The sequence below is a fragment of the Podarcis muralis genome, chromosome 6, assembly GCF_964188315.1.
Source record: "Podarcis muralis chromosome 6, rPodMur119.hap1.1, whole genome shotgun sequence".
NCBI lineage: Eukaryota > Metazoa > Chordata > Lepidosauria > Squamata > Lacertidae > Podarcis > Podarcis muralis.
The window spans coordinates 62,762,667-62,775,292 of NC_135660.1; the positions used below are offsets into that span (position 1 = coordinate 62,762,667).

General features: G+C 39.9%; 1 protein-coding gene across 5 annotated transcripts in view; it reads right to left on the reverse strand.

The window, feature by feature from the left end:
• Positions 1–12,626, reverse strand: part of IDE (insulin degrading enzyme) — a 49,018-nt gene that overhangs the window by 2,875 nt on the left and 33,517 nt on the right. For all 5 annotated transcript variants that reach the window (XM_028729795.2, XM_028729796.2, XM_028729797.2 and 2 more), the window contains exons 16-22: positions 11,524–11,634; positions 10,657–10,777; positions 7,688–7,779; positions 5,203–5,314; positions 4,073–4,240; positions 3,325–3,597; positions 2,611–2,672 (exon numbers count right to left, since the gene is read on the reverse strand). In XM_028729795.2, coding sequence (XP_028585628.2) covers positions 2,611–2,672; positions 3,325–3,597; positions 4,073–4,240; positions 5,203–5,314; positions 7,688–7,779; positions 10,657–10,777; positions 11,524–11,634 — 939 coding nt within the window. The remainder of the gene's footprint in view (positions 1–2,610; positions 2,673–3,324; positions 3,598–4,072; positions 4,241–5,202; positions 5,315–7,687; positions 7,780–10,656; positions 10,778–11,523; positions 11,635–12,626) is intronic.

Sequence of the window (12,626 nt, forward strand, 5' to 3'; positions counted from 1 at the left end):
TTCCAAAATATTTTTTAATTTACTTTTTTAGATGGCAGGAAGAAGTTTGCCTCACTTCAAAGAAGCTGCCTTATAATCTGTTCAACAGAAATGCTGCACAGTGTTTCATTCCCTTTCTTGCATCCCTTCTTGCAGTGTGTGTGTGTGTACACATGCAAAAGCTGGACAGATGCAGTGATGGGGGAATGAATGGACTGGGGGTATGGATGGATGAATATGGTGTGGGGGTGTGTGCCTAAGGGGTGGATTGATAGGAGGGAGCATGGCTATCATCTTGGATATCCTCATGACTGCTCCTGGTGTGGAGACACTGAAAGCACATCTTCTACCTCTTGATTACAGTCTGCAACCATGCATTTTAACTGCACACCGAGCAGCTGTGTTTGACAGACAGGATAAGGATTCAGAGCTCTCTCCTAATCCACTCTGCTGTTTGAAAACAGGGACCCAAAGGGACGTACACTGCCCTTATATGCTGCCTCTTTCAGCTGCGTGTGCATTTGGCTTCCCCCAGTACTTCATGCTCTGCAACCATTGGGGCATGGAAGGAAATACCCTTTTGTATGGTTTCTAGCCTGGGGGAGGGTTCATTAGTGGGGCTTCTACTGCTGAAGAGTCGTGTGCTTCCTTGTCCACCTCCACCTTGTTCTGTTGTACTACTCCCAAAACCAATACTAGCATATATGTAACATGTATTCTGCTTAGGATATTCAAACCAAAGATCCAAAAAGCATGCATGAATTTGTCTGAGTCACTTCAAAACTGTAATGACCACGCCTTTTTAAATAAGCATCAGCTATTAAAGGGGGAAAATTAGTTCGTCTGAACTTGAACCAACAGCCCTGGAATATGTTTAACGTATTCATTTTTACCTGCCTAGCAAGCTGCACACACTGCACCCTTACTTGTTACTGCCACCTGGTCGTATTGCTTTCTTCCACTGGCAGTTTGGAGGGGATAAGCAAAATGTTTTGCAAGTGCGCTACTGCTTTAGCGCTGTGCCTTTTGGCATTGTTTAGCTTTCTGTGTTTCTTGCAAGTTGTGGGCATTGTGACCTGATGGTTACACACCTCTCTTAGCATGCACAGATTGCCTCTCTCTGTGTCCATGTGGCATGTGAGTGTTGTTGCAGTCTTGCCCCTGATTTGGGGAGGTTATTCCAGGGACATTGGGAGCATGACTGCTGTTAATATTGTAAGAGTGGCCCTATTGGATCAGACCAAAGGCCTAGCTTGTGCAGCATTCTGCTCTCACAATGGCCAAGCCAATGGATATGGGAAGCCCACAAGGAGGACAGGAAAACAAGAACACTATTATCTTTTGTAGTGTTCTTGTTGTATTTTCTCCTCGTTTCTTCCAAGCTGGGTTTGAGTTAGACCAGAGGTTTTCAACCTTTTTGGGTCCATGGCTCCCTTGACCAACAATATTTTTTCTGTGGTATCCCGTGGGCCTCTTGAGCTCAGCTATGTCATCCCCTGCCTGCAGAGCCAGCAGCCCCTCACCCCTTTTCAAACACCCTCCCTTGTGGAGTGTTCCCTCAGCCTCCTCTCTTTTCCTCGCTCCTTGGGAATCCTCTGGGTAGCTGCCGCCCCTGGTCTCTGAGCTGCCCCCCCCAAAAGAGTTGCCTCCTTCCACTGCCCCACAGGGGCCTGGGAAGCACCCCCTGGCCAGCCCCAGAGACACCATTCACCTGGGGAGCTCATAGCCAGGGCTGCTGCAACAAACAGTTGTGCAAGCCTTTGGGAGGCAGAGATGCAAGAGGGTATCAGAGGAGGAAGGGAAGGAAAGAAGGAGAGACAGAGGCCAGTGTTGTCCATGGCACCCGTGACCATCATTCAAGCCACCCCAGGGTGCCACGGCCCACTGGTTGAGAACCACCGAGTTGGACTATAGGACTCCTCTGCTATGTACTTGTATTGCAATAAGCAGCTGCTCAACAAGGCAATATTATTAATTTTGCAAAATCACCAATTACTGTTATACATACAGAGCTGATTGCAAAGTTCAAACAACCCTATAACTCCTTAAATACAGCATACAAACAGTTCAGGTGCTATACGTAACAATGACAATAGTAGCTGCAGAGATGTCCCCAAGGACAACGTGTGCTTTGTAGAATCTGGCTAAAGAACAACAACAAAAATAGTTGTTCTTCCCCACCCCCATCTACTTTAAAAAGCTTTTAGAATATAGTGTCACAATTTTAACCCAACCAGATATATATAATTGTTCCTGTAAAGAGCTTTGGCTTGTCCAGGCAAAAAAGAAGAGAAAAACTATCATTTACATGTTTGAATTATGCTGACAGTATGCACAGAATTAAGTTAGCAAGCATTCTGATGAGTGACTAGGGAATAATTTGGGAACAACATTTTTACCCTGGTAAAAAGAATGTGGAATAAAATAAAAAAACAGAAGAATACTCACAGGCTCTATTGTCATGTTCATAGCACACAGCAACATTTTAACATCTGGTATATGTATGTACTCCATTTAGATAAAAGTTGTGATGTTTATCAAGTTCTCAAACTGTTATTAATATATTCCCTTAAATTTACACAATTTTACAATCAGAAGCCAAACTAATCAGAAATATTATGATCAGCTTACCTTATAAAAGTGCATAATATCATCCTTAGTAAGAGTTTTGAGATATGCCACTTCAATGTTATCTGGACGACAAAGATTATAATTAATACAATTATGAAATTTACACTTCCTTCAAACCACAACACCTCAGCATACTGTAATTATTATTATTTATTGAATTTATGTACCGCCCTATACCCGAAATATGCCTGTCACTGAAAATATTGCTACCCTGAAGGATCAGGACATTTTCTGAAGCCTGTGCACATGTGACATTCCATGTCCTTAGCTATGATTAATGGATCAGGAGTATCTGCATCAAGCATAATATGTTCTTAGACTGATGCAAAGGAAGGGATAAGGCAGCACTGGAATTTCTAGAATGCAAATCCCTCATCACATAATCGGTTATAAGAATACATGCCAGGCAGCTTTCAAAAATGGAATGTGGTCTAGATGGGGCAAAGAAATAGATAATACCACAGAAATAGCTAATAATAATTTAATTTTAAAAAATTATTATTTGTACCCCACTCATCTGACCAGGTCACCCCGGCTATGTGCAGTATCCCAGCATTGTGACTTTGACACTAATTAATCTTCTAAGTGTATTCCAGAACTAAATATTATTATTTTATCATGCATGGTGGGTACACTTTAGATGGTCTGAATTGTTACTTTTGTTAAGCTTTCATCCAAAAAAAATTACATTTCCAGCTTGGGAGTGCTTCTTACCTCTGTCAAAGTTATATTGCTGGGAAATAATTTCGCCCCAGTATTTTGCACACTCGGCAGACAGTTTCTTTGGTTTGTCAAGGCGACGAATTGCTAAAGCCTGGATGTGCTTCTGGAAGGCTTCATCAGACATGTCCTCTATACTCTTCTCCATGGTTTTTAAAAAAGCTTCAACCCTGCTCTCCAAGTAGTGTGGAGGTTTTTCTGACTGGATGATAAATCGTAGTCCTTGGATACCATTTGCCCGCCGTGGACCACTGAACACAATGTAACCTTGAAAAAAACCAAATAATTCATTCTATTAGACTCACTAAATAAATAATTAAAAAAGACAGAAGGGGTTTGTATTTCTGCCCTTGAATTCTGGCCAAATTCTAACATGACCATTAGTGCCTTAAATGGCCTTACATCAAGTGAATAGATGATATAACTATCGTAACTAATCTCAGGTTTTAGCTTTCGTGCAAGCTAATGGAGGGATCTCACATTATGCATTTTGACCATGAAGAAAACAGCATATACATTAAAATTGTATAATTTTATATAACTTTCATGATTCTCCTGTATCTCTTTGAAACAGTGATTTCATTGATTTGTCACTGAGCACAAAGGGCCCCAAGCCAGCAATAAGATTCCACAGCCATCACATGGACAGCACATTACATTGAACTATAGTGGCTGAAGTATACAATCCAAATTCTGCTCACTATAACAATATTTAGGTGAAGATAGGCAAGCTATTATTTACCTAACTGTTCTTTAGTACGCAGAGTATTGAAACAAGGCTCTGAGATGATTTGACAGAAGAGCTCCAAAAACATATTCTCTGAGGTGCTTTGCATATCTGTTTGATAATATATTTCAATGCCACAATTGTTATGAACCTCGTTCCTCTGTTGATAGACGAACCAACCTCCTAAAAAAACATGAAAATGATGCAAAGGGTCATTTTGAAAAATGGTCAAGCAGGGAACCATCCATACTCTCTATGCAATGTACACTAGTTTAGAGAAGAAAATATAAGTACTCTATATAAACACAATCTGGAAGCCTAGGACCGAAATGAATTACCGTATTTTTTGCTCTATAAGACTCACTTTTTCCCTCCTAAAAGTAAGGGGAAATGTATGTGCGTCTTATGGAGCGAATGCAGGCTGCGCAGCTATCCCAGAAGCCAGAACAGCAAGAGGGATTGCTACTTTCACTGCGCAGCAATCCCTCTTGCTGTTCTGGCTTCTGAGATTCAGAATATTTTTTTTCTTGTTTTCCTCCTCCAAAAACTAGGTGCGTCTTGTCGTCTGGTGCATCTTATAGAACGAAAAATACGGTACTTTTTCTAGTCATGGTTTCTTTGTTCCATGAGCAAAGAACTTCAGCTTATATTATAATCAGGTGCAAAATTACCCCAAACAATGCCAGTGAGTGGTTTGGTAAACAGTAGTTCTCGTTTCCACATTAGCAACTAGCCCCCAAATGGTGCATGATCTGCCCATGATGCACCTCTACACATTGCTATCCATTTTTCTACTCTGCAGTGCTTAACTCTTTGTACGCTGTGAACAAATTCAGGATATATATTTGAAAGTCAAATACTGAGACTTGAGTGATTTCATTTGTATAGTAATTCTGCACTCTATTCAGTGAGGAAGACCTTTTCCTCCAAAACTAACCCAGAGATTCACAACACAGACCTAGATTATTGTTGCCAAAATAATATATCATTTTGGCGTTGATTTTGAAATATTTGCCATGCAGTACTGAAAGCAAGTCACTTTCTAAAAACAAATCAAGAAATTTCATCCTGACTTATTGCAAATGCAAGCACCATGAACCTCAGCTTTATATGTTTTCTAGCTTATGTCCCAATGGACAACTTACTGTCAGGCAGCTGTACTTCTCTATACCTTACAAGCTGGCTCGGAAGCAGAGGTTTTGTATGAGCATGCTCAATGAGAGTGTCTTCAATCATTTGCATAATTCCTAATGCAGCCTGGAAGAGAAGAAATTCATTGGAGATTTTATTCATCTCCTGGCAATTGTCCATGTGGCAGCACACAGAAGGATAACAGGTATTACGGAAAATGGCGAAATTAGAAAGGAAAAGGAGATGACTAATTGCAGCAGATGCAAGCATTAGGAATGCAAAGCCAAGTTGGTACGTGTGACAGCTATGAAGCACACAAAACTGAAAGGCTGAATCTTTGCTTCTACATTATGTTTTAAATACTTTTAGAAAACAAGATCAACTTTTTTATAAAAAAAATAAATACACATTTTATATGCAATGGCTGTGCCCTACATCTTAGCACACAAGGCTGAATTGTTTTTTCCTCCCTGCCACCCCTCTTCATTTACAGAAAATATGTCAACTCATTGCTACTTTGATGTCCACAGCCAGCATCTGCTGTATCATCCCCATATTACTCTTGTCTCCTACTCTTCTGCATTTAGTTTCTGAAAGTTTAGTGAAACCACACAATTCCTTAGTTCCCCCTTCATTTCCTACTTTATGCATTGATTAAGGTCCAAGTCCATGGTCCTCTTAAGCCTGTAACTATGAGAGACGCGTATGCATCATGGGGCTAAAACAATACAGCTGCACAAACAGCAAAAATGCCTTTGACAAGCCAATGTTATAAAACCCTTTGACCATCTCCAGAGAGGAGTCTTACTTTCTGGAGTTGATATCAAAATCACTATGCATTAAAGTACCAAATAAAACCTTACGATAATGAGTAACAAATCTACAAAAAAGCCCCAAGTCACTCTAGGGAAAGCCTTTATAGAGGAAACAAACTCATCAAGATGTATTGAAATTAAATCCAAAATAATAAAGGCTGTTAAAAGCTAACTGTGCTTATAGAGATGCAAAATTCCAAAGCCTTTTTGAAAGATACAGTCATATTCAGATATGCAACTTCAAAATGAAAACTACAAGGCTGGGTCAACTGATCTGAACTCAAGAAAATCTCATTTAAAATGTGCTTTAAAATTCAAATTCAGTAAGCCAAAACCTTTTGGATTCTAACATCACAGAAAGTAACCCTGCATAGAAAAGACAACATTTAAAAATGCTAAACCAGGGTGTGGTTTGATTAAATAAATAATGTCAAGGAAATCCACTTCCTCTTCCATGAAACTAAATATCCAGGTATGGTAGATGTCATTGTTCACTGCGCAGTTCACTATCTGGGGAGACTCAAATAGTTTTTACTAGTCCTTAATGGCTCATGCGGGAGGACTTTGAGACCTTGCCCTTTTGGTTTGCCTTAAGTCAAATTATTTTACCATTACTATGGCATTAAGGGTTATTTTAAGATGCTCAGAAATAAGTGAGCTGGACATGCTCATTCACTGTTGGCTTTTAACATAAAATATATACAGTTTCTACAGATAGAGTACCTTAAAGTTTTTTCTACAAACATGGCTGTTGGTACCTTCCTCGTACTTATTTTATCCAACCAATATACGCAATACAGAGCTGTCACACTTAGCGCAAATATGTAAGACCCTAGTCTCATTTTACAGGTAGGTATGGAAGCAAACTAGCTCTATAATTTCATCAAAAGTACCATTAACATTGCTGCATTAAATTCCTTTGCTAAGATAATATTCAAACATCTCACAAAGCTGTACCAGGCAATCTTATACTATAACATTAAAGTCACAATGTCTATTATTTCCAGCTCACAGACTGCCATTTAACATTAGCCACTGACTTCATTCTCAGCTATTTTAAATACATGCTCTTGGTTCAAATTATATGCCTGTTTGAGAACTTAAGTGTGTGGATCTAGCATTCAATTTTACAGCCTTATTTCATCACTGAAGCAGACTGCGCAGATACCATGAAGTATAAACTGCCTGAAAGCTCATTCCAATACATGTTGGAATGCAAGTCCCTTGAACATTCAAGTAGTTTTGCTTGATTTTAAGAAATCACTTAACAGGGTCAGTTACTTATCTGGGACAAAAAGGAAGCATCACACAGCCAAACAGTTCAATCTTGAATGTGAAAAGTAAGCTTAAAGAGACATCACAGATATGATTGTGCACCTGTACTGTCCCCAAGATATGTAATAAGAAACAGAAACCTAAGTCTGGGATACAGCATTGTGAAGATTTCATTTCAAATAGATGTCATAGCCTTTCTGTGTTATTTTATACTCTTTTCTCTAGTTAAAGACACCCACAGAACAATATTGGACAAGCAAACCTGTAAGATAGACTCACTGACAGAAAAGCTTCTGAAGATTTAAAAAGCAAGCATGGATCAAAAGATAGAGAAACTTAAGTAAACCCTTGATTTTACGTACAATTATCAGTATAAATCTGCTTCTGGTGAAAAACGTATCAAACCAACCTGTTTTGTTATATTGCCATGGAGAAGTGCTTCAATGTGTAACCGTGACAACAGCTGAGAAATAAAGGCCTTGAGACGGGGAAGGGTGACATCTACAATAGATATTTAGACGTTTAAAATCAATCACATTTTCCATTTCGAAAAACAAGGCCTATATCATCCTAAAATCCAATACATGTCTTAGAAGATGACAAAGAAAATTATAATAATCAACAAAAGTCAGTGGGAGTTTTCTTCACAAATATTCAAGTTTGGGAAAGTTTCCAGGACAAAATTGCAGTGCTCACTGCGTAGTTTGCCTTGCTTAGAATTCACATGTTATTTGACCCAGATTCCAGCACAGAAAAGAAAAGAGAAAGGCAGACAGACAGACAGACTATGCTGCACTGCAGTTAGGCTAAACAGACATCCAGCCTCAAAAATAGTAACAGTCATTCAGGTGGTGGCTGAAGATAAAGCTTAAGCTGTTAACTACATAAAAGAACATGTAGTTTATCATTCCCCATCATCTTGACAGCAATTATTTCTGAATGGCAGTTTCAGAGATTGGTGGTTATTCTGAAATTAATTAAACTTTTCATAGATATGTATGGTAGGATTAATGCCTTTAGCTACAGGCACATCCAAACACCCACTGAAACACATGTGAGTGTAGATGAATATAAATGGTGAATACAAGTTTAAGTGCCACCAGAGTGGAGTGTGGCAATCAACCTTAGAAACTAACCTAGATTTCACACCTCCACTCCCTTGTAGATGTGTACAAAGGGAAAGATGGGAAACTTACATAGGGGTCAGGGGGTGAGGAGAGAATATTGGAAAGAAATTTCTTCCTCCTGCCTGTCTACAGCCTGGCATACGGATCACTAGTAAATAGATGCTGTGTAAATAAGATCTCTGATATCACTGATGGTAAGGTAGAGAACATAGGAATGCTGTATTTGGGGTTGTTCTTGAGGCTGCAGCTACCGCAGAACGATTATGCTGGCTGTTACACAGGGAGGCAAGAAGCGATCAATTCTGCACTGACTGATGGTTATGGGATCCAAGTATTTAAAGGAGCACCTCCCCTGATAACTCCCAGCCCAGTCTATGTGGAGGAAGTCCTGCTTGGGTGCTGCTGGAGGGCGAGGCCCATGGGGTGGTGAAGTGGAGCAAGGTCTTCTTAATGAGATTATATTAAGAAGACTGAGATTATACTGTCCGGATGGTGCTGATGTTTCAGTGTCACTTAAAGACAGTGCTGCATCCAATGAAGTTGTCCCATTACTGCAAGGACAACAGAGGGGGACAGCAGAGAAGGGCTCTTGTCTTCATGTCCTGCTTGGGAGCATCTCCAATGGCATATAGATGGCCACTGCTGCAAACAGAATGCTAAACTAGAAGGATGTTTGATTTAATCCATTTAGTCTACATCTGGCCCTGAAGATGGGAATGGGGACTAGGTTGGATTGGATAGTGATTTCCCCTTTGCTTCATTCTCTGCTGCTGTCATTAGAATCACTCATGAGTTTGTGTTGGCCCAGTTCATTTGTCTGATAACAGACATGGGCTTCTAAGTGGAGCAGCGTGAGCCCTGAGTGAGCTATGTGGCTGCAAACTGGAGTGAGTGAATTAAGTATCTGCTGCTTTCTTCCCGAGACCTATATCCTGCCCTGCCCCATGCAATGTTCCTGAACAAAGTGGAGCAAATTGTACGAGTCTGGCTGAGAGCATAAAACAAATATTACTGTGCTTCCCTTTGTCTTGAAAGAGACTGAGTGTTTACACAGTTCACAGACTTAAAATGACGGAGGTTGAGCTTGCCAACCTGGAAAAGCACCAACTATGCTTAGTGATCAGATGAGTGGCAGTGCCTGTACCTTTCTCCAATGTTCTGATTTTCCCTAGACTCAAAGAAAATTGATGAGCTAGAACAGCTGCATCTCTGGACTTTTAAAAGGTAACAGGGAAACAGGACTTGAGAGTGGAAGAAAGGAATGGCATTCAGCATGCTGGGGTTCTGAAAAGTATTTGGAAATCTCATCTGAAAACAGGAATATTCAATGTACTGACCTCTAGGTGTTTTGCACTACAATTCACATCATTCCTGAACACTGACTATATTGGCTGGGGCTAATGGGAGCTAAGAGTCAAACACGGGGGGGGGGGGGGCACAATATTGGCAACCCCTCTCCTAAGACTATCAAACAGAATTTTAGAACTGCACAACTGCAACTGTAAAAAATAAGAGGCAAATTATATATCCATGGGTCATACTGCATAACCACTTCTTCCACAGGAATATGGAATTAATTTCTTAAAGTGTTTTTATGCTGTCCAGATCCCAGAATTTAAAAGGCACCCTTTAAGGGCAGATTGTTGGAACTAAATGAAGCCCCAGTTAGGGGAATTAAGCTCTTGAAATCTGTCTGCACCAAAGCTGTGGGACTTTTCTGTGAGGGACTTCAAACTTCACATCTGAGCATACTTTTGGAAGCTTACAATCTTCTTGGATTGACTAGTTGTTGCTGGTGGATAATTTTAAACTAGATATATTTTAGAGAAAGATATTTTAATGATTATGTTAAGCTTCTTCACAATGGACTTATTTTAAATGCTTAAAGCTTTGTTATTTTAATATTCCCTCTGTAACAAATGTGGTTTTGGTTATCATTAAGGATTATTTAAATTCTAAATTTAGATCTTAAAAACCTAGAACATGACAATAAGGTTTTAAAAGGTTTTCTCCCCACCACTAAGTCAATCTAAATTACTAAAAATCTCCATACCCTCCATAGAACAGTTGTATGAATGCATATACTATTTAAGACTGAGATGAAATTAAAATACTTTGCTCAAAGTTCAGTTGAGATAAAAAATGCTTGACTAATAAACAACAATTTAAAAATCAAAACAAGTAAAAATACACATTAGATAGAAAAGATGTAATTAAAATGGGCAAAATATATAAACTGGCAGCAGCTCACCGTCTAAAGCTTCTTTTAATTCATCTTTGGTCCAGGCAACTTCCGTCATCAGTAGTCGGAGGTAATACATGGCATGCTGGTGTGGTTGTTCAGCTCGGAAGTTATTAAGCGATCGCATGTACTAACAAGGTTAAAATAAAATAATGGTTAAGAAATGAAGATTTGCGATGAACGTTGCCTGATTTTTTGATGTTCTATATTCCAATTATATGGTCAGATAAAAGAAATAAATGCCCTTCAAGATGGGCAGGGCTCCCTCTTAACTGAGATCTCATATCATAGTTTGAAGCTGGATGGCAAATAATTATTCATCCATGATTAAAAGGTTACCCTGACTAGCATTCATCAACCAATACTGGGGCCAATCAAACACATCAGGAATTTGCCTGTAATTGATGAGCAGCTGGCAGGTGGAGGAGAAGAAGCATGGGATCCTGTGGTCTGTTCCTAATCTCTGAACCAGCACTAAGGGATGGGAAACAGTATATATGTGCTGGCTAGAGGAAGAGAACTACAGAAAGACAGAGTCATAGCTGAAAAAGCCCTCACTAAATTTAATTGACTTAAATCTTATGGATGACTACTCTGAAGTCACATTATTTTCAAATGGAGCTTACTCTCAGGCAAGTGTGCAAATGACGACAGTCCAAGTGTGGCACCAATCATTGCAGTCTTATACCTTTCTGCAGGCATATGTACATTCCCTACACATTGTTCATAACTTGTTTGAACTTTTAGGCTCCTGTACACCCCCTCCTGCCTTCAAGGAATGAAATATTGCATGTATGGTGTCTTCCCCTGCTTGATAGCATGGGCTGCTTGATATTCTGATTTATAAGGATCAAAGTCAAGTTCAAGATGGCTTACCGCCTCCTTGATAATTTCAAATCTTTTTTCATCAATCTCAAAGGTAGCCATTTTCTCAACAATCTTCTTGAGCAGGATATGCTGCTTGTCATTGTAACCTTTTACGGAAAGCTATAGGAAAAGGATATATAAGCTGTTATGTGTTTGAAATATTCTGTTTTCTATAATTCTAGATAGTCCATCAAAGCAGTAAACAGCAACTTCTTAACACTGGGAAGCATTCTCCCTTATTTCACCAGAAATACTAAGGTTTGCCCTTTACTACATGGAAGTCTATGTGTGATATTATTACTGCGTTACTTTTTCCCAGGGCTTAACATCTTCTATTACAATTACAAAGCAAAATTATAAAGGTAAAGGTAAAGGTACCCCTGCCCGTACAGGCCAGTCTTGACAGACTCTAGGGTTGTGCGCCCATCTCACTCAAGAGGCCGGGGGCCAGCGCTGTCCGGAGACACTTCCGGGTCACGTGGCCAGCGTGACAAGCTGCATCTGGCAAGCCAGCGCAGCACACGGAACGCCGTTTACCTTCCCGCTGGTAAGCGGTCCCTATTTATCTACTTGCACCCGGGGGTGCTTTCGAACTGCTAGGTTGGCAGGCGCTGGGACCGAGCAACGGGAGCGCACCCCGCCGCGGGGATTCGAACCGCCGACCTTTCGATCGGCAAGCCCTAGGCGCTGAGGCTTTTACCCACAGCGCCACCCGCGTCAAAAAATTATAGCAAAATTATAGTGGAAAACAAATATTGTTCCATGCTGCAAAGCAATGCTTCAAACGTCAGGTAATAGAAAACGGAATGAAATGTTGTTGCTCTTTCCCAGGATTAAAATCAGAAAAGCAATATGCTAATTGGAATGAAAAGAGTAGTTTACCATTCTTTTTCCAAATGAAGAATAAAAGTACCCTAGGAACCCAAATCTAGAAAAGAATATAGGAAAGAAAAACTTCTGTTCCATAGTTAATAAAGCAGAAGAGTCCATTATATACTGATTTTTAAGAAGTAGGGACTTACAAATGTTTAAGACATCAAAATGACAGGTTCATAAAATCATTGCATAACTCGGTTGACCACCATACACACAAGGCTGTATTGAACGAAGTG